We start from the raw sequence: 27,532 nt of genomic DNA, 5'->3' as shown, positions 1-27,532 counted from the left end.
CACTCACATATATGCACGCTGTGGGTATCTTCTCTTAAACAACTGATTATTGATCACAAGAACAACATGCAAGCGTGCAAACTCCGTTCCAGTGTGTGGCGGTAATGTAGCAACCAGAAGCAGTAATTATCGTAGTAGAAGAAGAAAAAGGCGGAAGTGCAGTGGATGTTTTGGGAAGCAGTCGGCATCAAAGTAAGTTAAGCTGCTTGGCTGTGAATTACACATTTATGCCAACTAGATGTGATTTGTCTCTCTGAATTAAAGTACGCGAACATTTCAGACACTAAAGAAGACAGTTACTTTGTACTGTAGCGGCTTTGTTGTTATTTTTCCAACAGCGAGCGTCATCTTAAATTAGCTAACGGTGACATTTAGCCAGACCTTAGCGTTAAAGTGTCTGTCCTGTGTTGTGTATGTAAAGGTCAGCTCAGTACTTTATATTATATGGCATTACATTAGAAATAAGTTTAATACGGATTTTGCTAAAACTTTAGATATAGTTATGTTATTAGTTAGTTATGTCATTACACAGAGTGCCACAAATTGTTCCTCAAGTAGTAACGTTAACTTTAAAACTAATGTGAACGTTACGGGTTTGTAGCTACTCTAAGTTGGTGATTACATCGAGTTAGCAACAAGTTACACGAGAGACACAAGCTGGGACTAACTAGTTTGTGTGACCCATTGTGACAGTGCCTTGTAGACACGTCATATCATTTCATATTAAGTAATATTTTCATTTTAATGTTAAATTTATTTTCTTTGTTCCTCTTTAAGAGAAGTTTAAGAGACATGGCTGTAGCACACTTTCCTGGGGGTGTGGTGTCTTGTTGATCAAAATGGATTGTCCTGTAAGGATGTTGCATTGTCACTGAAGACGATATCTGCTTTTCAAAATTACTTTTCATAGGACAATGTCTAAAAAGTCCAAAAAGAGAAAGCGCAAGAAGCAGTCGTCATCCTCAAGTGAAGAAGACGAGAGGGTAAGAAGACATACAGCAGTGTTTACTATTGTTGCCACGGGCGGTCGGTGTGGGTAAAATACTGTATTTCATTTTATTTAATTTTTTTTATCTAAGTGAGAGTAGGTGTTTCTGTGATGATCTGGATGCATTGTGTTGCTGTGAAAAAATGGCATAAGTGAGATGAACAGACTGATAACTTACATTAGATTAAACAGATGTTGACAAAGTTTTCCTTTGGGGACATAATTTACAGTTAATAACAGGTAATAAATCAAATATATTGCAATATATTTTAGCGCAATACTCAACATGTTGCAACCTATTTAAGATTGCAGTAATATTGAATCGTGACTTAAGTATCGTGATAATATTATATCGTGGATCCTCTGGTGATTCTCGCCCCTACTGCTAAATGATGTAGCAATATTTCTGACAAATTTACATTGTCTCATGTAATTCTAGAACAAGCCTTTTTTCATTATCAGTAATCAGATGATGATTTTCTCAATTCATCATTTTATCTAGAAAATGTCAGAAGATAGTTAAAAATACCCACTGAAATTTTCCAAAGCCAAAAGTGACATATTCACATTGCTTGTTTTGTATGAACAGCAGAGATGTTGAGACCAGCAAATGTGTCATTTTTGCGTAAAAAATACTATAACTAATGAATCAATTACCACATTTATTGGAAATGAATTTTCTTTTCAAAATATTGATGCATGAATGAAGAAATGAAGAAATTTTATTTTTGCCTGTTCTATATCAACCAAAGGATAACCAAGAATATCAACAATACCAAAAAAAAGAAAATAAATAAATTAATGATTAAATACATTGTACACTAAATTATAATCCTCAATTCTTTTGCATTGTAATCATTTTAAATTTTAAGGCTTTTTTAAAACAACAGAGAGCAACACAATTGGAAATACGCACTGAGTCCATTCCATAGTTTGACTCCCAAAACTGAAACACATCTGTATTTTACATTGGTTCTCACTTTACATGTTTCATAAATAAACAATGCTCTTGAATTTTAATTTCCTTCTTTTAATTCATTTTTTTAAATACAGACATGAAGGCTTTTGTTTACAACTCAAAAAAAAGTATTTCCAATGTTTATAAAGACACAATGTCTCGTAATTTTAAGGTTAAGGTTAATTATTACATCAGTAGCCTCAGTCTCACAGGATATATTGTTTAAATTGACTGTCCATAATTGTTTCTGTCATCAAGGGTCTACTCTACACACAACAAACTGATCACACGTTTTTTGTTTTTTTCCCCCCATATTTTCAGTCACCCCGGGAGCACAATGTTTCCAAGCATCGCAAAAGTGGCAAGAAGAAGCATGATGTCAACAGTCAGGAGAGGTTAGATACAGAATACTTGAATTTTAACAACAGATTAATGTTGTTGCTATGTATTTTAAAATCATTCACTTAATTGAAATGTTTGCTAAATATCTGACTTTGGTACTTCTTCTGTTCTTCTGCATGTAGCTGTGCAGCAAACCAGGAAAAGAGCGCCTCTTCTACTGTTAAAGATGTTTCCCAGAGCACCCGCCACATCAAGAAGCCTATCTACAGACTGACAAAAACACAAGCGACAGACCAGAAACCTGTTAATAAGGAAGGAAAATGTACAGAAACTAAAAGTGCCTTTGTGTCATTCCACTGGGGAAAATGCTCTAGTAAAGCAAAACATGACATTTCAGGGAAAGACGCTTCTGTTAGTGGGAGTAAGACTGTGGAAAGGGGACACTCAAAACCCTCAAACAGCAACAGTGCAGGTACAGTTCCTCTGAGAAAAGAGGAGACGTCTAGAGGCAGCTCAGATAAAAAGTCTTCCCACAGGAGCTCATCCAAATTAAAAGAGCAGCTAATAAGTCCCAGTTTGGCTTCTGCTGAACAGAAAGAAAAGAGGGAGTATCCACTGAAAAATAAGTGCAGAGCTGAGGAGCCACCAAGGACTGGAGATGACAGCAGCACTATCAAGACCAGTAAACCAAGCAAGACCTCCTCCGTCTCCAAGGATTCTCAGTGGCAGAAGAGCACGGACCTGTTCGAGAAGATGTGCCAAAGGCATCAAGAAAAGAAGTCCAAAAGGAGCACGCGTACAGAAGCAAACACTCCACCTGCCTCTGCCACAAAGCATTCCTCCCCTTCGGCCAAGCACACTACCTCAGTTAGTAGCTCAAGTGTGGTGAAGAAAGCCATTGCAGTTCCAGGGAATGTCACATCAGTGTCACAAAAGACCACTAAGCCATCATCATCTGCTCAACAACAAATATCCTCTCTTGCATCACCCTCGCTTTTTAATTTTAAGATACCAAAGAAGGTTCAACCAAGGCCAGTAGAGAGCATCGTTGAGAATAAGGATATTAGTTGTACAAACATAAATCTCAACCACAGGACTGAGCTTTCAGACTCAGGGGCCTCAACGAGCAATTGCCAGCAGGAAACTGTCCAACAAGCTCGCAGCTGTTTGGATGTTACACCTGGTTTTTCATCTGAAGGACAAGATAAGAGGTCGTCTTTATCAGGCCAACTCCCAGCTTCATCTAATACCACCAGTGAGCCGTGGTATGATCAGGTAATAAAAAGCATCATTAATCTAAACAAGTCAATGTTTGTTTTACATATTGCTTTTCTTTATACTATTTTGTTGGCTAGTATATTCAAATGACATCAGCATTTTGTTGTTGAAATGGTTCAAAATGGCATTGAGGTTCTTTGCATTCTTGTTTGTTTTTAAAATGTGTTCTGTAGAGGCAAGTGGTTGAAGAGCTCCATCTTGCCCGCTCTGAGAAGAGACTGGAGGTGAATGTAATGGAAAGCTATGGGGAACTTACCGGTATGGAAATAGATCCTCCAGAGGAGGGAGCTGCAGACGCACACTGTAAGTTTTATTGTTTTACTGAGAGATGCTTGAAATTTATTCCACTCATCATAAGTGTAAAATATTAACTTGTGCGACACAATCCCAAATGACCACATGGAGGCACTATAGGTTAAGTTCAAAACTGTATGCCTTGTAATGGCTTCACATTTAGTGTGATTCACCTGAAACATGATACATCATGTGCTTCTGTCGCCTCAGAATGACACGTGAAGATATTAACAAAATAAAACCTGTCAAGTTACAAGGCTGAAGATGTTCATCTCAGATTAGATTCCTCACTAGTTTCTGAAATCAGTTACCTTAATACAGATGAGCATCTTCTGCCGTCACAGAAAATGTAGTAATAATTTGAGGTTTCAAGGGGAGCCCCAGTAGCTCACCAGGCAGAACGCACATCATTAAGGCTGAGTCTTCACAGCAGTGACTGGGTTCGACTCTGGCCTTGGCCCCATGTTACGTGTCATCCCGTGTCCTGTCTCTCACCCTATGAATAAGAGTAGAAATGCCCAAAAATTATCTTCAAAAAAATTACAGAGTAACCCCACAAAAGATGTGAAAATGATGATAGTGTCATGTAAAACAAGAGATGACAAAAGAAAGAAATTTGACCCCAAACCTTCCCAGGCACTACACTCCCACTGCTGTGTACAATTTTATTTATTTCATACTGAAAAACAATCAACAACAAAAGACTCACTATACACAAACTTGTCTTTTTACAGGTAAACAATCTCCTCAGCGAGACCTGATCCTCGTTTTGGACACCAACATTCTCCTCAGTCACCTGGATTATGTGAAAAAGATCATATCTCACGGCCTTGGAGGTTTTTAAAATGGTTTTAATACTTGATGTTTCTTATAGAATGATTCATGGTTATTTCATATGTTATATATTGGTACATCATGCCATTATAAAAGGTATCCAGTTAGTTTCTCTCCGCAGTTTCTGGAGCACAGTTGCTGATTTGACTATTGCACTAACCGGCTGAATTATTATTACACATCATTAAGAGAATCTCCAATAGAAAGAAGCAGTGCATTTTTACCTGTCCTCTGCCCTCTTTGTTTAACTTTGAATTTTCCCTTATTGCTAGCCCTTACATTTTCCCTGACATTTTAATTGCTTGGGTAATATTGTAGGGCTAATTAACATGTCAAGTCATGATACAGTGATTATAGCACGCTTTATTAGCAGGAAGGTAATTTAAGTATGCAGAGAGAGCAGCAAGTTATCAAGCACCTGCTAAGACCATTTCAAACTGGACAACATAAACATTCTAAGTGGGTCCCTTTGTATTTCCTGTTTGAATGAATGTTAATGCAGAAGCTGACAGGAAGTAAAAAGGGACCAAAGCTGCAGCCCTAGCAACAGAATAGCAATGAAACGGTCCATAAAGAAAGAGTTCATCACAAAGTCATTAAAGTTATTATGATTTCCACAGTTTTTGGGACTGACTTCCAGCCATGATAAAATGCACCTATGAGATATGGAATCATCACTACTTGCTTTCTCCCCACTTCATGTTCTCTTAGCTCTGGGCTGCCCTGTCGTCCTCATCCCCTGGGTCGTGCTTCAGGAGATGGATTCCCTAAAAAGGGGGAGAGGTCTGACAGGTTCTGTGGCCCACCTGGCAACTCCTGCCATCTCGTACATTTACAACTCTCTGAAGAGCCGGGAACCTCACCTCTGGGGCCAGTCTATGCAGCAGGCCGCTGAGAGCAGCAGTGAGTGCTTAATTGAGGAAACTGTGGAAATTATCAGTGCATTCAAAGTATTACAAATTTGTTTTAACAAAGTATGGGACATAAAGGTTGAGAGTAGTCATTATTTTCCATCATTAAGTATGGTGTAGTGTTAGGTGTGGGAGATTACAGCCTGTCACTTAATGAGTAACTTGACTATTGACACTGTTGCATAAATGCACTTCTATAGAGCTTCTCTCTACTTTTACTGTATAAACACACTGTCATACATGCACGCATCCCTGTCCTACACAAACTTAACACTGGGTGGCACTATCACTAAGCTGGTCATTTAGAATTGATCTCTGTGTACATAGTGTGCATCTTAATGCCAGGTTTCACCCATGCATAAGGTAACCCACTTCTTAGCTATATATAATATTGATCAGACATTAATTTTTCAACAGTGGTATGAGGATCTCTTCCAGGAGATTTAGCAGATGTATTGTTTACACTTCACATAGAAGTATTCAGGAGGATATAAGCATTAGTGCATCTCTTGATATAGACTTGAAATCATCATCTAGTGCTCTACATCTTTGTGGCAACATGCTCAGCATGAGCCATCAGTGTCGTGAATTAAACATGTCTCTTTGTCCTAGTACACATTGTCATGGCTCTCCCTGTCACTCTTGTCTTCCTCTCCCATCCTTGTTCTCTTTGCACCTCCTTGTCCCCAGATGGTCTGAATGCCGAGAATAACGATGACAGGGTGCTGCAGTGCTGCCTGCAATACCAGAGTCTGTACCCAGAGTGTGCTCTCATTCTATGCACGTGAGTTCCCCCTCCCCCCCCCTTCGATATAGTGCTGCTGCTGCAGAGTCTGTGTCCTCTGAAAATAATGCACATGCATGTGACTGTGAGTGGGCCCAGCCAGATAGTTCCAGTTGGGATGAGAGAAAGAGACGGCCAGACAGAGTAATTAGGCAAGAATAGATGTGCTGAGCAGGGATTTTTTTTGGCTTACATAGTGGAGTGGCCATTGTATTGTTTCATCTTCTTTTTCCTACTGACCTATTTCTCTAATTGGCACTATTTCCAGACGCTGTTATTGATCATTTTTGCCAAATTAAATGAGAAATTAGCGAGCAGACATTCGACCGGTGTTGCACAGCGACATGTCAGATATTTCTCGATTAAACCTCCAGGCTTCTGTAAAACAAATGTGTCTTAATGCTGTTTGTGTTATCACCGACTTGTAGACTTGCCTGATTAAAAAGAAACATGTTATCCCCTCTTTCCTCTCTAGTAATGATAAGAACCTATGCAGTAAAGCTCTCCTTAGTGGGGTGAAGGCAGCCAGCAAGAGTGATTTGGAGGCAGAGGTTGGAAGATCCAGGCATGGCTTTCATCCTCTGCAAAGCATTAAGTCTCCTATGCTGCCCCACATCAGCCCGCAGGTCTCATCACCAATGCAGAGCAGGAGCTCTACACCGGTGCAGCCACACAGTCAAGAGAGAACAGGTCTCTCTGTAGAGGAGAACGGTAAGCCAGGGATTAATGTGTGCTTCCTGCAAAACAGGAAATTACTTGCCATATTCCATCCTGGTGTAATACTTAAAAGCACATACCGTCCATGCACTTGCCATGTTTTCCCAGCCCTTCCAATTTCCATATGTTCTTTGCCTCTCTTCAAATCCATCCATATTAGTTGTTAAATTCAGGTGACATTTTAGCAGTTTTGAGAAACAAAAAATTGAATAAAAATAGAGAATAAAAGTGTGACCTAAACACACCTGGTGGACAGTTAGTATTCCACTGAAAGGTGCGTTTGCAGTGAAACATATGCCATATTACACACTGTATGTTTTGTGCTGTTAAATGCCACTGCTCTCTTTTCTGCTGCACATACAGGCATATTATCTTGGGTAAAAGTTAACCGCTGCCCTGCATTCTAGGTTTGCTTAGTCATATACAATATGTATGTGTGTAACTGATAACAGATAACAAGCGGCTGAGCAAAAGAGAGGCTGAAGAGAAGACAAACTGGGACCCTAGCATTGTTTCTGAGCTAGAGGACTGCCTGCGAGAGGTGCTGTCTGATGCGTTAGAGGTCGAGATGAAGGCTGCGTTCGAAGACCTCTGGCTAGAAGTAAAATTATGTTTTGAAATTTCACTTTATCTTTTGAACCATATATAGTTTCTAAAGTCTGGTATTCATGAAGTGATTTAAAAGTGTGTATTTGGTCATGAGTTTAAGGCTTCTTCTTGGTCATGTGTTCTGGGTGGAAAAATTATGTCATTTTGAACATTGCAAAGTTTTTTTATTTTTCATGTTGGCTTTTGTGCATTTTGTTTTTTCTGTTAACAGATAATTTATATTAAACCACCCTGGAGTCTTCGAGATGTCCTGCACTGTTTGAAAAAGCACTGGATTGCTGTTTTTGGGCACGTTGTCCCACGAAGGAAGCTGCAAACTGTTTCAAATCTCATTGACTTCTTCAACTCAGGTATGTAGGTGAAAAGAGATAATGGCTATTATATATTTAAGTCTCCTAATGAGCACATATTTTCTTCTTTTTCTATTATTTGTAATTATTTGATTGTATTTTACAGCAGTTAAAGATTTCCAGTACAGTCTTGTGATTTTTGTCAGGAACTGTGTTGCACTAATGACTGGCACCATCCTCAAGGTTAACTAAACATTTGTCTGAATGTCACAATGTGTCATAACAGCTGGAAAAGAAATTATAAAGCAAACAGATAACAGCGGATCATCTGGTCAGGTACATACCTATAAATGTAGGCCATTGTAAACAGTCTTGTCTGTCTTGGCCACGGTCCAAACCTCTAAGCACTCAGTGCACAGTTGTACAATAACTTGAGAAATGTAACCAAAATGACATAGAAAGTAGAAGCAGAAGATAAATTTGTAACACAGTGAAATCAGCGCACGGCCTATTGTACATTTTTCAGACAGAAAAATCAAGTCAGTTTAAAACTAGCTGTTCTATATAGCTGTGGTGTCATAAACTATGACTTTTAATATGGCTTACATTGTGTGCTGTACATTAACTCACAGTCTGTTAATGTCTTTCTTGTTTCATTTAGCACATTCTCTGTTGCTGGTATTTGGAAAGGCTTGATAACATCACATACTGTAGATGAAAACATTTGATGCCAGTTTCCCAGGAGCTGATTTTAATCTTCCTTTGAATATGAGCGATATATTTAGAAAAAAACACTAACAAACGTGAGATACTACGTGAAATATGGGAGCATAAATTTTCACTTTTGTGAAAATGGCAAAGCTGAGCTCCTTAAGGTGTCTAAATGCAAAGATTTGCTCCGCTGTAACAGTTTGAGGACTGTAAGCCGAGCAATGTTTTCCTTTTATTCTTCTCTGGACAGCAGTGTTGAGATATACTGAGTCATCCCCCAAATAAAACCCTTACTCCAGTGGGGTATGACGTGATCCGCTCTGCACTGCGCTAGAACCCTACAGAACTACATACAGAATCAGGTCATCCGCTAAAACAGGACACTGGAATGTGTGTCAGAAAGATGCTGAGTCGTCCACTGCAGCACTTCTTGCTCTGGATCTCATCACTGGATCTAATTACATTATGGTACTCTGTGTGTGTGTGTGTGTGTGTGTGTGTGTGTGTGTGTGTGTGTGTGTGTGTGTGCGTGTGTGTCTCAGCCTCTCGTTCAGTCTCTCTGTCCACCTGTGTGGGGGTGGCTGCTACAGCAGCAGCACAATGATTTTTAATCCCTGCAAGAATGTTAATAGCTAAGACAATAGAGTTTTTGCCCTTGCTCCGTGTATCCTTGGTACACTAACATGATTCTGGATTTCTTGGTACTATGCAGCCTGGCTCTGTGCCAGGACTGTGAGGGTAGGAGGAGGAAGAGGAGGAGGAGGAGGAGGCAGAGGTAGAGGAGGAAATGAAGGAGGGATAAAGTATATGTGAGGCTAAGAACAAATCTAGGAGTGGAAAAGTACTGCGTGCGATTTTCTGGTCTCCCTTAAGCAGGCTGTGAGTGTGTGTGTGTGTGTGCTCAGATGTAGCTGCACTTGTGAGGACAGACCCTCTACAGCCTTCTAACAAGAGACAAAAGCTGAATTTTAAGACTATTTCTAGCCTTAAAATTTGTCTTAAAGGTGTGGTAGGTCAGGGCTAGAGGATGTTGTCACCTGACAAAGGGCCAAGTAAATTTATGACGACAGCTGGATACCACTGTAGGTCCAAGTGATTTGTCAAAACATCATCTAACATATATGCTGGGCTTCTGTAGGAATGCTCACCCACTCTTTGGCACATTTTTGTGACCATGTATTGACTACTGCTGAGGTAACAGTGTAAGGGTTATGACTAGGTATGTATCTGTTATTATTACAGTAAGGCCCCAGGGAATTAGTCTATACAGTGTCCTTTCAATTATTCAGTATAGCAAAAGTAAACAGAGTTGGACATAAGACACTCTCACACACACACACACACACACACACACAGTCTCACAGTCTGAGCTGATTTGTTTTTGGCACACACTGCCTGGCTCTCTTGATTTCCACCTTTATATTCATAACATTTCTCACAAGGTTACACAAACAAAACATCCTTTTTCCCTTTTGCCTAGGCGTACCAAAAACTGGCACCTGAATCTGTGTATACCTTCATGCGCATCTACGTGCATCACAGTGCCACACATCTGATGACTCATATCCGTCTGTCATTTATTTATTCAGGTGAAACAGTGGACTGTCGCACTACATCAGCAGCCCTGCAAGAAGCCAAGGAGCTTGTGAAAGCATTTGACAAAAGTTCAAGCCATGTCCCCAGTGCCATCTCCAAACTGGACAATATATACAATAAGCTACACCCGCAGGTTAGCAAGGAGCAGGTTTCAAGTTTCAGCGTCATGCTGTCACAGCTCAAATGTATTACACTGCTCAAAAAGTGAACTCCTTTTCGAGGAATTTTGTTTTACATTGATCTGTTGTAGAAGCAGATTTTTATATCCTGCTTTTGTCGTGTTTTGTGTTTATACTCAGCTAACACTTCAAGAAGATCAATTCTCTTTTAGATTTGCACCAGCTGATAATGATTACAAAAACAATAATCACCTTAACAGCAGGATGCATTTTCATTTTGTACACTGTTGCCTTTCATAGCTTCATCTGTGTGTTTGTGTAGTGGGAATCTCCTGCCTGCGATGTTGTCATGAATGATGATGATGATGATGATGAAGACAAACAACCCTCATCTGTTCAGGTCTCTCACCAGGAAGTGTGGGCCGTGTTTGAGAACATCTGGAGTAATGTGTGTCAAGTAAGGTGGGTGTAACAGGGATTTGACTGATGCAGTGCTGGGATGATTATACTGCAGAGAAGAGTTGAGGATATTGTCTGTTACAGATTTTTCTAAAAAAAAAAACAAAACAAAAAGCATTGTTTTTTTTAAGGGCTTTGTTTTTATCAGGGCTGTATGTCAAGTCTCTTGCAACACTTTGCTAATAGAAAGTGAGGAGAGGAGAACAGGGAGAAAATTTGTAGGAACAATAACAACACTTTGATGTTTATTTTGATATTTGTTTTGTTTTATATTCCATTCCACTGACCCATAAGGTCATTTTTTTCTGTCACGTTTCAGCTTCGAAGTGTTCAAAGCTCTGGGCTTTGACCATCACACCATGCAGAGCACTAAGCCAGTGGGAGGGCCTCCGCCACAACACGACGCCTTGGTCTATTTGTACAAACTGTCCTCCATGGTCTCACAGCTGCTCCAAGCCTTCAGCAGGTATCTCAGCCCACTCATATCACCACTGTCAGTCTAAACACACCACCAGACATTCTGTCTCTCTGCCTGTTAGACACGATGCCCTCTGTGGTAGTTTTATATTCAGTCTACTCACTTTGGTCATTTGTGTTAAAGAGGCTGTTTTTATATTCACAATGAATCACATGATGACTTGTGTGTGAAAGGAGGTCACTTGTGGTCATGAACCCATAAGAAATGATCACCCAATTCTGCAGTTCTCAGCTCTAAAGAGTTTTATAGCAACATTTAGCTCATTGTTTTAGTTTTTCTGGCCGACAATTGTACTATTTTTTTGCACTGTCGGCGCTCTTACAGAGTTTTTTCAGCCACAAAAAACAAAAACGTTCCAAAAACCAACCAAGCTCTAGCTACCCAGCAAAGTTAGCAACTAACTGGTGACCATATCGGAGCACTTAGCAGCCAAACAACCAGATATTTCACCTCAGGAGAGGGTGGAGACCAAAAAGAGAGCTAAAAGGAGAGAGAATATTTGACCTCCATTTATAAGGTCACCCGAAAATACTACTGCAAATGAATGACAGCGTTGCTGGGTGTGTACATAGGAACTATTTGCTCATAAGTTTCCCTTAACAACTAACAAGGTGATGGTATATTAGTGTAGTGTTCACAGCTGGAGTGAGTGTCCAAAAAAATCAGTTTTTGCAAAATGTAAATGGCATAATCTCCTACTCCTAGGAGAGCTGTACATACAAAATGTGTTACAGACCTATTCCTTAGTGGGTTTAAAGAACCTGGTCACTTAAGCATGAGAATATTGGAGGAGACTAAAATAGAAGTCAAGAAAGAAGTGTCTAAACACCCTCCATATCTTTAGTGCCAATCTCTTTTCATCAACCCTCTCAGGTCCGTCTTCACTAAACCCTCTAAAAAACTTTCCACATGCCTTTACAGGTGTGTCTCACCTGTCTCTTGACAGCCAGTCCCTCCAGGAAGCCCCTTAAACTGTCCTTCACCTGTCCTTAACCAACCCACGCCTTCCTGTGACCTGGCTATGTGTGTGCGTTGAGTGCTCTAAGGTCTCAGGCCCTATTTGGCATGTAGCGTTAGTAGTGTTAATCTGCTTGACCTTGTAGCTTTACCTTATCACCTTTCCCATGACGCAACAAACAGCGCTACACTTAAGTACTGATTAGTTTCTTACAAATGCTAACAGTTATCCCTGAGATATCGTCATCTCCTGTAGGCTTTCCCAGTGTTCACTTGGGCCTGCAGTGGCATCTGAAAATATTTGAATTTGCCTACATTTCACAGAGATTTGAACACATCATCCAGCAGTCACAGTGGTAATCGCAAATAGCTGAGTGGATCTCTGGTTGAGTGCAATGAGAAATTTCCACCATAACGAATTAATGCCATTGCGAGATAACATATCAGTGGAGCTCTTTATGGGTTTTATGCTCTTCTTCTGCCTTCTTTGATGATATCGTAATGTTTTCAAGCTGACATCCATTGCTTGCAGTCATCTTGTTTCCTGTTAAGTCAGTGATGATTCACATAGCTGTCATGGCAAGTGCAAGAAAACATCCCACAATTCAGAACTCTTGCAGTTTCAATGATATAATATAACTACTTCAGAAAGATGGATAGACTTTAATCATGTGGTTTGTCAAGTCTTCACGTCTGTCCTTTTTAGCATTTTACACTCACTTTTGCTCCCTTACACACATGCACACATAAAATATCCCAACATCACACAGATATAAGGTCCAGTACATTATTTACTCCCTGGATGGGATTCACTGTGACATTTTGGTCTCTTTGAGGGCAGGGAACAATAAACTCCTGACGTCCAAAGGGCAAAGTGTCTGTTGATCCCTCCGTTTCATCTTGGTGTCCCTCTGAACTCCTACAAAACCAGTTTAAAAGACTTTGCCTTTCATTGTGGTATGCTTTTGAAAATAACCTTGAGTGTGTGTGTGACCCTGAGATAAAAATCCGATTGACACTTTTAATGAAGCTTTACTTGCGTGATTTAAGCAGTACGTCAACCAAGACAGCTCATTTGAGATGTCAGCTCATCAGTTATCGCTGTGCTTCTTACCTGCCACACACTGCAGTTAAATGGTTGTGCTTGTTACTCCTGCCATTCCTGTTTCTTCAGAATGGTGATAAAATTTATGATGCTTTGTCTCCAGACTTGCTGTATTTCCTGTCCTGTGTGTCTGGTGTGATTATGTCGTTATTTGGGCTCCCCTAGGAATGTGTAACATGTTACTTCAAACAGGAAACATCCTATAATGCAGAACCCGAACAACCAGTTAAAAATGGTGATAAAAATTTGGATTTTTTTTTAAAATTACAAGACAATCTCCGTGGTGATGAGAGAAGTGGGGAAAAAAATATGCCAAAGTCGTGTCGTGCTTTCTCAGCTCAGAGGCTATCAAACAGAGAAAACAGGCCTCTCAGATCATAACCCATTAAACTCCAAAGTATGTGTCCCAAGTGCACTTTACTACCACTTCAATCCTCCAGGCCTGTACAGCGCCCCTGTTAATTGTTTTTGCCAGACTGTAGAGTGTAGTGGTACTTAATTACAAGATGTTTTATCTTATCTGTGCGTTTTGATTTGATGTACTTACTGTGTGTGTTAGGGTGTCAGGTTATGTTTATCTATCATTTCCTGTTGACGAGGTCATGCTACAGACGGTGCACCTGTAGCTGCTTAAGTGGGTCTTCATGTGATGTTAATGTGGAAAGGAGAAGTGTCCTCAAAACATGAGTCGGTTGTTTGTGATGAGAGTACTTTTTGCACTAAGTGTGCAGACTGTATTTTTTTTACACTGACATCTGAGGACCGAAATCTGGTGAACGTGCAAATGATCACTCTGCACAAAACGCCCTGAACAAGTTCTGCCGCAACTGCATCCTCTGTCAAAAGCTGGTTTGCTCAAGCTTGTAGTTACTGTGTGTGTGCGGGTGTTTGTCAGTGTGTGGCTTTTTTGCTCAATTCTGTGGCTTTCAAACAGTGTTGTTCGGGGTCATGTATTGTAGATGTATGTGAAAGTTGTACATGTGTGGGTGTGGGTGGATTTCCTCTGTGGTATGAAGAACATTGAGTTCCTTTAAAACTTTACTTCACTTAAGAATTTGGTGACAGTTAAAAAAAATCATATAGATGTTGTGCACTACCTCAGAACATAAATAATAATTATAAATAACAGTCATTATGCTCACGCACCCCGCCTCTCGTCCAGTTTCAGCCATACATCCAACAGTTGGTGATATATTTATGCAGGTGTGAGCTTGAGCAGCAAGTTTGTTACATTCCACCAGCTCTCTCAGGGCTTTTAGTCCAATAAATAAACAAAATAAACCTACAAAATGTAAATTAAGGGAAATATTCTTACAGCTATTCTCCTTATTAAACCGAAAAATACAAGTCTCTCTCTTTCACCAAACTAAGAGTAGTTTAATAGCCCTGTTAAGTCATTGTAATACACACTTCATTCAAATTTGACGAACAAAATAAAACTCAACAAAACTATCTCAGTTAGTTTTTCCACTGTTCCAACAATCACAAACTCTGGTTTGGTTGAAAAAAACCCTCAGGTCATTGTGTTAGATGTAAAAATATACCAGCTCCACATGCTGTCTCTCTCTGCCTGCTGTGCTGAGCAGCGGCTCTCACCCGTTCCCACTTGGCAGACCATTAAATTAGCAAAATAAAATGAGAAAAATTCATAATAAAAAACAACCACAGATGCACTCAGCCAATCACAGACAGCCAATAAATTCGTCCAATCAGATGTGCCACTCACTGTGCATACTTCATGTGTGTGTTTCTTTACACTTGTGCGCTTATCCATGCACAACCATGTGTGTGTTGGTCTGCTCAAGTACCGTTGCCTAGGAGACAGCAAGACTCATTTTCACATGTTTGAGCAGAGCTATGACTCGTTCCATACAGGCCATTTCTCTTTGTCTCTCTCTCACTCATTTTTCTCATTCTGTTGACAGTAGATATGGATAATTTAGGTCTCTGCTCAAATGACCATTTTTTGTTCCTCATTCTTCTTCTCTACTGTCATTACCAGCTCTCTTTTTGTCTGCTACTTTATTTTTCTCCTTGGCCTTCAGGGTAGCCCTCTGTAATGAAGTTATTGACAGCGGTGTGTGCTTGAGTTTGAGTGTGTGCATTTAGGTTGGGTTGCTTGGTGATGGGTTGATGAATAAGTAGAGGAAACATTCAAGTGCTGCGTATTCATTTTGTTTGCAGCTCTTAATGTTTTGTACTTATTGTGTGCCAAAAGATTGCATACAAACTAATGGTTATATCCGCAGGAAGGGTTGGCAGGGCAGAGGAAATGTAAAGAATTCTTATTGCGTGTAATCAGATTTACAAAAAATTCTCTTCCTGTGGTGAAAAAATGGGATAATCACCAACACATAACAACTTTTCTTTCTTTTTTTTTTTAGATTAATTTTTTGGGCTTTTTGCCTTTAATTGACAGGACAGTGTGTGAAATGGGGAGACAGAGAGAGAGAATGGGGACTGACATGCAGCAAATGGTTGCAGGCCGGACTCGAACCTGCGACCGCTGCAGCGAGGCAATGCCTCTGTACATGGGGCGCCGGTACTATCTACTACGCTACGGACGCCCCACATAACAACTTTTCAAGCTTCACCTGGAAGAGAAGTCATCTCTAACATATATGTTTCTGTTCATTGCAGTGTCTTGTCCTCAGCCCCTGGTTTAGAGGAAGTGCGGACACTGCTCAGCATTATGCACTCAAATGAGGTTGGTGCCATTTCACAGTTATTGCTATAAATTTAGATAGGTGCCATTAATTAACATCATTTGACCTTTTCCTGCTACAGTGGTCTTTGTCATGTTGAGCTCACCTCATTTTTAGCTCAGTTCATGTATTTTGTGTTTCAGATTGTTGACGTGGACTCCAGATTGACAGCCAAAGACCTTCTTGACTGTTTCTCACAACAAGACTACAGGTAGGGCGCACACACACACACACACACATGCATATAAATAATAATGATAATTGCATATACATTTTTGATATAGAACATACATTTTAAAGGTTGCTGTTTAACTGCGACCTCTGTCTCTCTGGTGAATCAGATGGATTTCATTTAGATTTCTTAGTAAATACAATATACACCTCCCTCAACACAAAAATTGGGTAACCCTTTCTCATACCCCTCTCAAATAATTCCTGAGAGAGTAAATTTCGAGTACACATCATAGCTACTGGATATTTATGTAATAATTTTACCAAATCCATGATTACGGCAGGAAGATTACATTTTTCTAAAACTTTCTAAACAATATATTAATCACTGATAAATTTTGATTGTGTGTTTTGCATGTTGTATTAGGTCAAAACATTTTCATGTATTTGTTTAAGTGCCTATTTTTAATGAGTCCTGTTTAATTCATATGTATCAAATCTGGAAGAACCTTTGCTAGTCTGTTACTTAAAAGTGAGTTAATATTTTGTTATTATAGGTCTTAGGTCTGAAGGAGATTCTCCAGCCCTACCTGGTTTTAGTAACACACACACAGATGAAATGTATTTAAAGGTTCTCATTTAAAGGCATAGGGTCCCATAGAGATATAATGTCAAATACAAAGGGTAATTGGTGATAAATAATCATTTGTCCATCTAATGATAATGCACTAGTTTTCAACATGTCTATAACAATAACAATATGTCTTGCTTGGGATGAAAAAAAGGAGAGAAAAGCCGTAAGGACAGAACATTTTTTATTAAATCAAGTGAGGATAACAGAACGGGTGCCGCCACAAAGACAAAATTCTCCTTCCAGTTATCAGCGCAGATAGGACATTTTCTAAACTATCATAGGTTGTATACTAGTCTTGTTTTCACGTTTCTTTGGAGAATAAGTTGATTAAATCTTGTGAAATAGATCCAACACCTCCTTGATTTGTAATGTTCCCACTAAGTCTGACGTATGCCTTTAGACTTTAGACTGATCAGATAAATTGCAAATCAAACATTCTCAGCTTCTCTGAATTCTTGCGCTCTTTGTTGAAGCATGCCTGGGCAGGTATGTGTGTTGTTTATCTTGCCTCACAGCCATTACTTTGTCATAATAGCCCTCCTGGTAGATATCCCCAGCAGAGTTCTGACAATAACGGTGGCCATGCCAATAATTTTCAAACAAATGTGACTCTTGGTGTTAACATATTTGTTTGAAGGCATACTTAATGGATCTTTGTACGTTTGTATTCCTATAGGCACACCATACTTACCACCAGGCTGACATGTAATGGGACTGCAAGGCCCATAAGCAGTTGCCTGCATCATGTATCATATTGTCTTGTAGGGTCAGGATTTATCTGTTGGGTGGACAATGCTGGTTTGGCACTAACATTTCCCTCTCATGTGTCAATGCGGCCTAGGAATAAATGTTTAGTAACCAGTTAACTTTATTTGAACCGTGGAGATTAAACAGTCTATAAACTGCTCCTGAATGGACTCCCATAAACTCTCGTAAAGTAAAGAAAGATTTACAAAGCGTAGCAGGGATCACAGCCAAAGTGAGTTATTAGTCAGGCTATTGTTGATGTCATCTATCTTAAACAGCGTATTTAACCTGTGGTCGACATGTCATTATTTATAAGATGTAAATTACTATTATTTTTTAGGAGGAGGTATTTGTACGCAGCTTGGGGAACAGAGGGGCTACCTGAAGGGCTGAATTTAGGACTACAGTGAACCCTTTCTCTCAGATTACTGCCTGTCTTAAGACTAAATAATAACACATACAAGTACACAGTAATCCTACTTATCCTGCCTATTTTTGGCTGCTTGTCACCTGTACGACATATTTTAACATCAACTGCTCGCTGCTTTTGCTTAAGCTACAACTGATTGCCACATACAGACTGACACTGTGTGCTTTAGAGAAGACATAATTGAAATACTGTTAAACTGTAAATGATTTGTTAATTATTGAGTAGTCATTAATCACCAACAATTTTAATAATCACGTAATCATATATCAAGAAAAAGCATAAAACAAATGCAGATTCCAGTTCTTGAATGTAAGGATTGTTGTTTATGTGTGTTTTATGTCATTATAATTGACATAAAATTTTAATATCTTGTCACACAGTTTTATTTTTTACATTTTATAGTCCTAAAAATAAAGTGACTGATCAAAACAAATTGACAGATTAATTGATAAAAATAATAGTTAGTTGCAGCTCTATTTATTTGCTTACATCACAGTTTTTTGTCAACAGCACAGTTTTATTTCATCCCCACAGTCCCTCAAAAAACTTCAGCAGCGGAATGCACACATACATTGATGAACAGAATCAGTTAACCTCACCACTCCAGGTCCATCATGATATACTTCTGAAGCTGCTGCATTTCAACTTGAACACAGCAGCTTCATGGGAAACAATCCACCGTTCTATGCATTTAACAGATTATTTGTTTTCTGTCCATTATGTGTTGTCTCTTAATGCTTAAAGCTTTTTCTGTTGATTTCATAACCCTATAGCAGATACTGATTTTCACTTAAAGTAGAAGTGGTTTTATAGCTCTGTATCACTTAAAAGAGATCATTCTGAAGTAGTACTATGGCTGTTGTTATACTGATAACGATTGTTATGTCATCATAACCAACGAGTATGATCATCCGATCACTAAAGGTTTTGAATGTTTTACTGCCTTTTAAATATTTACTTGTCTTGCTCGGAATAATTACATCAAACCATGATGAAACGAGAGGTTTATCCAGTATTAAAGACAACATCTGCTGTGTCACTTCGTGGAAGAGCTTTGCGGGCACTTAACCGGTCACGTCATTCCAGCTTTTGTTACGACAGGTCACCACTGAGAGATATTGCTAAGCTGACTGTATTGTGATTGTAAATATTTTATCTGGTACATTCACTGGGAAGTGATGGAGGCCTTTACTTGAACGCATTATCTGCGGTGTTAAATATTTGATTTCGGCGCTCAGCACAGTGGTATGATGTCATCAGTTATATAAGGCCTTAGGGAGGCACTTTTCAGGAGCATGTTCGGTCATCGGCAGGCAGCTTTCAGAGCAAGTTGGCCTCAGGGGCTGATAAGATTTTAGATATGTCAGATTAAAAGATATGTTATGTGCTTATCATTCTGTTGGCTTTATCAAAAAATAAAAATACAATAAAAAAGTAAAAAAAAAAAGCCCTGGCATGGAAACACAAGTTATTCAGCAATCCGTAAAGAACAGACACCTAAAAATCTTGCATTCTTAATCAGTCTATGATTAACTGACTCATTTCTGTGCATGTTCCTTGCATTTTTTACTACATGAAAGTATGTATGCATACAGTTAGTAGGGCTTTAATGTGTTTAGCAGGAAGAAAGGAAATGATTTGCAACACAGTTGGGAAAGACATGCCTGCATTCGTGTGTTTACATAAGCCCCTTTCTGAATGCCATCTCGATTTTACTATTTTTTGTACGAGAGTGGGTGGGAATGGAACAACACTAATTTGCTCAATTTGCCTCCTGCCAGAGTATATTCAGGCCCAGTAATCTGAATATATGCAGTTTTCTGTGCATGTGTGGTGCTCCACTGGTGTGTGAATGTCGTGGTGTTGTTTGGAATCATCTCTTTATGGAGTTATCAGTGTGGGACTGATGATTTTGCTCCACCTGGGTTCTTTACACCTGTGGATGTGTCATCAGGGTTGATGTTTGATGGCTTTTAATATGACTCTGATGTTGGTTATCACAGCTGACAGGTGATAGGTAGCTGTAAGATATCACCTCACTTACATTGTATGAATGTGAAGTCAAGCTCGCATAGTGTTTAACTTGCATATAATTTTTTGCATAATGCATTGACACGCAACCTCAAAAACCTGCTCCTTATCCACAGCGGTCACCCCTTTCAGATATATCTTATATCATAATATTTACGCATTAGTTTTATGTATCTCAGTCAAACAAAATGACGAGGGGGAACACCATACGGCTGTTTCATAAAACATCCTATAGGGAACAGCACATGGTCGTTTTGAAGACAGCCTAAAGCCTTACATTAGTTCATTGTCTGTTCTCTGTGTTCAAAAGCTAAGCTGAAGAGAAACTGCTTTGTGTTTGATAAGACAGATCTTTTACTCTCGCTTTTATTTAACAGTTCAATGAGAAATGGTTTTATCCCAGTTTGAAATAGAGGGGAAGACACATAGAGGCTTTTCTTTCATCCTCTATTCCATAATATTACTAAAGTATAATGCTGTTTTATCATTTACTAATTGGACTGCACCAAAAACCCTCACAAGTCTTTCTAGGTCGAATGTTTTATAAGCAAACCCAGAAAAGCAAACCACCCTCTTATCATTAACTGGCAGTCCATCAAAAGCCTTTCTGTAAGGCTGAGTCATGCATATAAGGTCAATGTTTTGCGTTTGAATGAAACTCAAATAGAAAAACTGACTTTTATAAAAAGCTGTGGCTTTATGTAAACCATATTATCAAAGTGTGTAATAAGATTTCAGTGCAAAAGCCATCACAGCATAATTGGTTTACAGTTAAAGTAGGGAATCACTAACTAACCTCGTCACTGCTCTTTGCAAATGACTAAGTGGGCTCTTCCATTTGAAAAACCCAGAGAAGAACGCAGATGGAGTTATCAAGGGTTCCCAAGGATACCTAAAAAGTCTTAAAAGGCATTGAGTTTGTTAATCTAAAAATAAGGCCTTGGTTGGCATTAACATGTATTAAGTCAATCTTAAATCAGTCTTAAAAATGCTAAGATATGGGAAGTAGGAATTTATGAATCTTTTTTATGACACTGCATAGTTAAATCTCAAAATAATTGGTAACTGATTAATGAATTTAATAAATAACAATAATAATTCACTGAATTCCTCTCACATTAACCTCAACAAATAAGGATAGTGGAAAAACAACACTCATATTTAGTTTCTGGCTGGGATGCTTACAGTAGAGCAGGGGATGTACTCTCTGCTGGCTAGCTGTCTCTGTACTCTGGACGACATGGAGAAGCTCAAATTCAGTGAAAATTGGCTAGACTTTGTGGACTTTGTAGCATGTCTCAAACTGGTAAAAGGTAATGCATACAAGGCATGTGTCTTTTATGCAGAAAGTTCTTGAAACTCAGCACAATTGGCAAGAAAACTCGCCAACAAATGCCAGTGTGCCAAATGTTTCTCAGTTCTGTTCAACCCGTCTCCACCACAAGACAAAAAAGTCATGTTTTATGTTACAATAAGCATTTGGGCAAAATTGTCCCTAACCCCAAGTGATGACAGTTTATGTTTTGGTAACACTTTACTTGAAGGTATCTACATAAGAGTGACATGACAGTGTCATAACTATGACATGACACGATCACGAACCTGTCATAAACATTATGTACATGTCATACACGTTTGTGACTGCTGTCATTAAGTGTCCTTCGGTTTTTGTAATGACAAGTTGACATTGTTTGGGTTGTCTTGATTATGACAACTTGACATTAATTCAAGTGACATTACCAGAAGTTGTCTTTGTCATGACAAGTTGACATTAAATTTGTTTGGGATGTCCTTACAATGACAACTTGACATTAACCATGATGACATAACCAGAACATGTCTTTGTCATAACAACTTGACATTAACAAGAAATGCACCTCGTTTTGTGTTTATGACAAGTTGACATAATGATTATTATAATTAGATGTCCAAGGTTACAGACCGATTCTAACACTTGGTCAGATAGATGTCTGGCAGGATATGACACATCTTCTGGTAATGTCACTTTAATTAATGTCATGTTGTCATAATCAAGACAACCCAAACAATGTCAACTTGTCATTACAAAAACCGAATGACACTTAATGGCAACAGTCATAAACGTTTATGACATGTACATAATGTTTATGACAAGTTCATGACAGTGTCATGTCATAGTTATGACGGTGTCTTAAATGTAACTTGCCTTAAGCTGCAGGAACCCTGTTTAATAATCTTTTATGAAAAGACGACCCTCCTGCACTTTTCTTCCTGCTATTCTTATTCTTCAGATATTGAACAATAGATGATGGAGACCAAGAGCTGGTCACCATGGAGATGATCCATGTGTCCATAGCACCATAACATGATTGGCTTTAGGAGAACAGTAACCGGTTATGTCATCTCAATGAATCATGTGGTTCTAGATTCAGTTCAATGCAAATCATTGCTGTCTCCCGCACATATCTATTACTTATCTGTCAAACACATATAGGCGGTTATGTAACACACAAAAGCAGCACCGCTCTCCCTTTATGTGTATACATTGTCGATTTGGGTCAGTGACTCCGTGTACAGTTCAGTGCGTCACTGACTTTGTGTGACTGCGCTCAGAGATGTCATTCATGCAAGAGCTCGTCGTTCTTTGATGGTACCACTGTGCCACACTAATGAATCTGTAGTTTTAGCAAAGTAAACACTTTGACAGGAAGCCTTTTAGCCAGTCCCTCTGTCAATGGAACGTGCTGGAATGTAAAGGCACATCATTTGTGACAGACCAACACATTTTGGGAGCAGCATAAACCCGGCAAGACTGAAGATCTGGTAACACAACCTGTGATTTCCACAGGTTATGAAATCACACAGCTGCACTGTTGGGTGGAAAATGGGGAAGTGGATGGAGGAATGTAGGGTGAAAACAGGGAAAGTCAACAGCCAGCAAATACCTCTCTTTCTTCCCTCCTTCTCTCCGGTCTGCAGTTACATAATGTTCCGATGGAAACAAAGCAGAGGAGGAAACAAACAAGCAACAAGCGCCCTCAGTGTCTCGGCTGCTAGGCAGCCGTTGCCAAGACTTTAGCAGCCAATTTGTGTGTGTGTGTGTGTGTGTTTGTCCTCATGTTGAAGACTGGTTGTGTGTTTTGTTTGGGCATATGTAACTGCATGGATGTATGTGGTGTTGTATCCAGAAAAATGTAATTCAACTGAAGAAGAGTGTGTAAATAGCTGTCGTTGAGACCGGGGGCTTCAGGAAGCTGCAGCACACACAGAAGCTCTTTTGTGTGTTATGGACATTTTGTGCTGAATATGATCAGACCATAGAAAGTTCATCCATCCAGATGTCTGGGCAGAGTCTTCCAGATTCATCCACTCAGTGAAGTTGTCCAATTCTCCATTGGTTGTTGTGGAGTTGTTGCTGTTTATACAAATGATAGTATAAAAAAAAACACTGAAGTAAAACCAGGGTATATAAACCCAACCAACAGGCTTTGGTTTTTACCAAAGCTCCAAATAATACAGCAGCAAAACAAAGGCAGGCACAATATTTCTCAATGCCAGAGAATTTGTGCTAAACACAACACTTCTCTCGTAAAGCTTAGCTGACCTCAACAAAGGCTGTATAGCAGGAGTATTAACTCCTGTGAAGCGCAGGGAGAAATTTACAGATCTGTACTCTACTATAGGAACTATAGGAAACACAGTTTTCAGGACAGTAATGCACAAATCCCTGATAGAAAATATTGATGGTATTAGATATTTATGACTTAAATCAGTACCAAAAAAAGTTAATCTGCTTCAGGCTTATGGTGGGTTCATTGTTGTTTTTTAATAGCTTCAGTACTATCAAATGTATAATTAATGCATCACTTTAAACACACAACAAAAATTGAAATATAGATTCTTTTCACAGCCTTAGTGCCGTCTCTGTATGTAATATATCTCTTCACTTGTGTTCCCAGGGAGAAGCTGAGACTCGGAGGGATCCAGTTAATGGGGTTAAAAGAGGCCCTGGATCATTGTGTTGGGACCACAGGTCACAACATGACCTTTACCACATCGCCGCCCTGACTGGATCAGAATCAGGGAGTTTGCACATCAACCAGATGTGCAGAATAAACTGTTACCCTTGACTTGAAGTAAACACTGTAATTTGAAGGGATGCCTGCTTGCACTGTGCCTCTGGTGACTGGAACTGTTTACACACGTTCCGTTTCCGTAAATGTAAGGATGTCTATGGGTGTTCTCCACCATTCATAAGGGCAAAACCTTTGTTTAACAGAGCTTGTTTTATCTTTATGTGGCAGTTTTACAGTATGCGGGGTTCAAGTACATCAAGCACTGTTTTCAGTGTCCTCTAATATTTCTTCAGGGATTTTCCACCTGTCTCCTGTCAATTCACAGTTGAGCAGTGATGTCATTTTTCACCCTTTGCAGGGCTTTTTATATTTCAGTTCAGTGAGTCTTCAAACATTTCTGCACATAAAATATTGTATTATTTTGTTAAAACTGATCAGTTAAATGACTAATTTGTATTATTCAAACAGTTGTACTTGCATTTAAAGCAGTTTGGTACATAGTGTGCAAACAGAGTTTGAGATATTTATTTGGAGATTCTTTTTTGGACCATATGAATGTGTGATGCTACAACAGTGTCCAATTAAGTTTTACCCCTCGGTCCACTGAGATATATGACAGACAACTTTTTTTAAAAAAAATAGCTATAATTAACTATATTTTAATGTCTGTCTATTATTTTTCAACCCTGATACTATTAAACAGCTGGTTCCTACTATTTATGATTGTTCAGCTTCAGTTCACTGGGCTCAAAGGAATACTACCACACTTTATTGCTCAGAGTTACATCAGAAGAACGATACCGTCCTTGTATCAGTCCATGACGCTACAAGCTACAAGATGATTAGCTTAGTTTAGCTTAGCTTAGTTTAGCATAAAGACTGGAAACAGCTACCCTAGCTCTGTCTAAAGAAAAAGAATATGTGCAGCAGCTCACTAATTATAATTACAATTTCTTTAATCTGTATAAAAACAGTGGAAAAAATGACTAGCTTTGGTTTAGGGTGGTTATGTGCCAAATGATCCTGCGAAGCTAGGCTAAACTAAGCTAAGCTATGCTAAACTAAGCTAAGCATCTTCATATTTAGCTTACAGACAAGAAAGAGGCATCAATCGGCTCATCTAACTCTCAGCAAAAAAAGTGGTGTCTATTCCTTAAAATGTTAAACTGTTTCTTCAAAGAGAGTCCAATGGGATGATCATTTAACCCTTTAAACTAGAATTGTTTTCAAAAATTCACAATGTACTTCTGGTTTTACCAGATTAAAGTCACAAATAGCGCTGTAGACTTTACACAACTAATGAACAACTAACTGCAAATGTAGCTAAGAGAATAAAATGGAGCTATAAATATAGAGCATAGCATTTGAAGTGCCTATTCTTTGAGCTCCTTTTTTCCAAAATCAAGATTTCTTAAAGCCAACAGATTGATCAAGGGTCCCAGTGAGAAACTGAAACCAAATGGCTATTTGTTTTTAACTGAAGGTGAGGTTGTTGCACAGAATCATAAATGATAAGGAACAAGACTGAGTTCAGTTTGAAACTGGTGTTTTCAGCTTTAGCTCATTTTTGGTTAATTTTTAATTAAAACTGTACATCATTTAAGAACAAAAACTATATTTTATGTAAAAGAGTTCAGTGTTTACAACAAGAAATTAAATGTTTTGAAGCTTTTTCCTAATCTATAGTTCTTTTTCTTATATGCATAATGTGCCTCCGTTGATCTTTGAGTAGTTTATTTCCATGCTGATTTAGCCTTACTAACAGTGAATTCACTTAACCATGGATAACCGCATTCTCTGTGGCATTTCCTGTAGTTTTTCCTGAGAGACTCACTACAGCGTAGTGGAATGTGTGTGCTCAGACTGATAGCCTGAGTGTGAGTGCATGTAGGCGCATGTGTGCGTGTATGGTGACCAACGGGATTAGAGTGCAGGTGACGCCAGCAGACAGGCTGAGATTACACCTGCTGTTGCTGTGTCACACACACACACACACACAGGCTAAAGCATCAGACGTCACGCACGTATAGGGAGCGGGCAGGTAACGAGGGGCTAGTGATGATCTGATGGCACTGAACTTCCTGACTCATTAAATCGTTGCAGAGTTGGACACAACTGTTACTGAACACGTTCAGTTGTAATGTTGGACTCTGACCTTGACTTTTTGTTCCAGATGTATATCTTGGGTCATAGTTTTTTTACTGTCTTTGGAAAACCCACATCGTTTATAAAGTCTGCATTGAATTTTCAATGTCTTCTTTTATTTCATTTCTAAATTTAGGCCACTTTAATGCCAGAGCTTTCTATGCCATAGAACATGTTCTAATTTAAAAGCTAGCCTTGAGTCAAAGGGACCTTTCTCTTTTCAGAAACTTTAATACCCGGATAATGCGAAACAGCTTTTATTCTAGATTGCTGATTATGATGGAAATTTCCACAGAGAAATAACCAGCAGTTTTATCTTCTCTTACATTTTTGTCTTAGAATGCTTATGTCTACATTTGGTTTCCTGTGCTGGTTGTAAATAGTGAATAGCATGCTTAGTTGCCTTCACATTTTTATAATGGGTTATGCCCTTTCTTTTTTAATTTATCACCTCTTTAGTTCAGTCTCAGTCATCCAAGGGTTGTATGAATCTGTAAGAGGAAGCCAGCAAAACTTGTTCCCAATTAACTATAAAGGAGAAGGGTGGCTGGACATTCATAGATGTGGCAAAGCAAAAACCTAAACTACTTGGACAGACTCATCGCTGTCCAAATATTTAGTCCTCACTTCCTGTAGCACATGGCCCATCTGGTGCTTTTTTTGAGACTGTCAGGTGTGTCAGCGGAGATTATCTGAGTCTAACTCATGAATGAGCGCAGGGTAGGGATTTAATACACTGTCTGGCAGTCAGTGATGTTTGAGGTCATGCAGATGCAGCTGGTCCCCTTTCAACACTCCCGCAGGCTACGATGACCGGCGTCGTCCCTTCCTGCTGAGGTCTGTTAGCCACCTTAGGATAATCTCTTCTAAAAGACACTTAGAGGAGCAGAAAAAAAACCTGGCTTAGTGTGGTAGTCCCCCGAGGAGAACGGTGGCAATGAAAGCTTAGACAGCAGTGACCAGGACACCGTAATTACTTGACGGTAAATGCGGAACGTGGGGGAGATGAGGCTGCAGTAAAGTCTAAATTTAGGGTCAGCAGATCAGCTGTTGGAAGCTGGGCTTGAAGCACCTGGCTCAGCTGCCAACTTAAAAATGCTGACGCTTACAATGCAATCACGACCAGACCGCTCTTTAATGTTTATTGCCCTCCTCGGTTAAAAACCCATCAGTCCGGGCACAAG

The 27,532-nt window shown here is 39.2% G+C and overlaps 1 protein-coding gene across 2 annotated transcripts; it reads left to right on the top strand.

Moving 5' to 3' along the window:
* Positions 1 to 156: 156 nt before the first annotated feature.
* On the top strand, positions 157 to 25,882 carry swt1 (SWT1 RNA endoribonuclease homolog). 2 transcript variants are annotated; one of them, XM_033622559.2, is made up of 17 exons: positions 157 to 192; positions 911 to 983; positions 2,268 to 2,341; positions 2,471 to 3,563; positions 3,740 to 3,869; positions 4,595 to 4,696; positions 5,406 to 5,597; positions 6,296 to 6,389; positions 6,865 to 7,100; positions 7,559 to 7,707; positions 7,927 to 8,065; positions 10,306 to 10,445; positions 10,754 to 10,893; positions 11,210 to 11,356; positions 16,071 to 16,137; positions 16,279 to 16,346; positions 24,087 to 25,882. In XM_033622559.2, the coding sequence occupies exons 2-17, from the start codon at positions 915 to 917 to the stop codon at positions 24,193 to 24,195; spliced, it is 2,949 nt and encodes a 982-aa protein (XP_033478450.2). In that variant the 5' UTR covers positions 157 to 192; positions 911 to 914; the 3' UTR covers positions 24,196 to 25,882. The 2 variants fall into 2 exon arrangements, with proteins under 2 accessions (XP_033478450.2, XP_078025053.1); XM_078168927.1 differs by lacking the exon at positions 157 to 192 and adding an exon at positions 245 to 263.
* Positions 25,883 to 27,532: the final 1,650 nt, after the last annotated feature.

This window comes from Epinephelus lanceolatus, chromosome 6 (genome assembly GCF_041903045.1).
Source record: "Epinephelus lanceolatus isolate andai-2023 chromosome 6, ASM4190304v1, whole genome shotgun sequence".
Classification (NCBI taxonomy): domain Eukaryota; kingdom Metazoa; phylum Chordata; class Actinopteri; order Perciformes; family Serranidae; genus Epinephelus; species Epinephelus lanceolatus.
The sequence above is the reverse complement of the archived record's forward strand: the minus strand, read 5'-3'. Positions and strand labels throughout refer to the sequence as shown.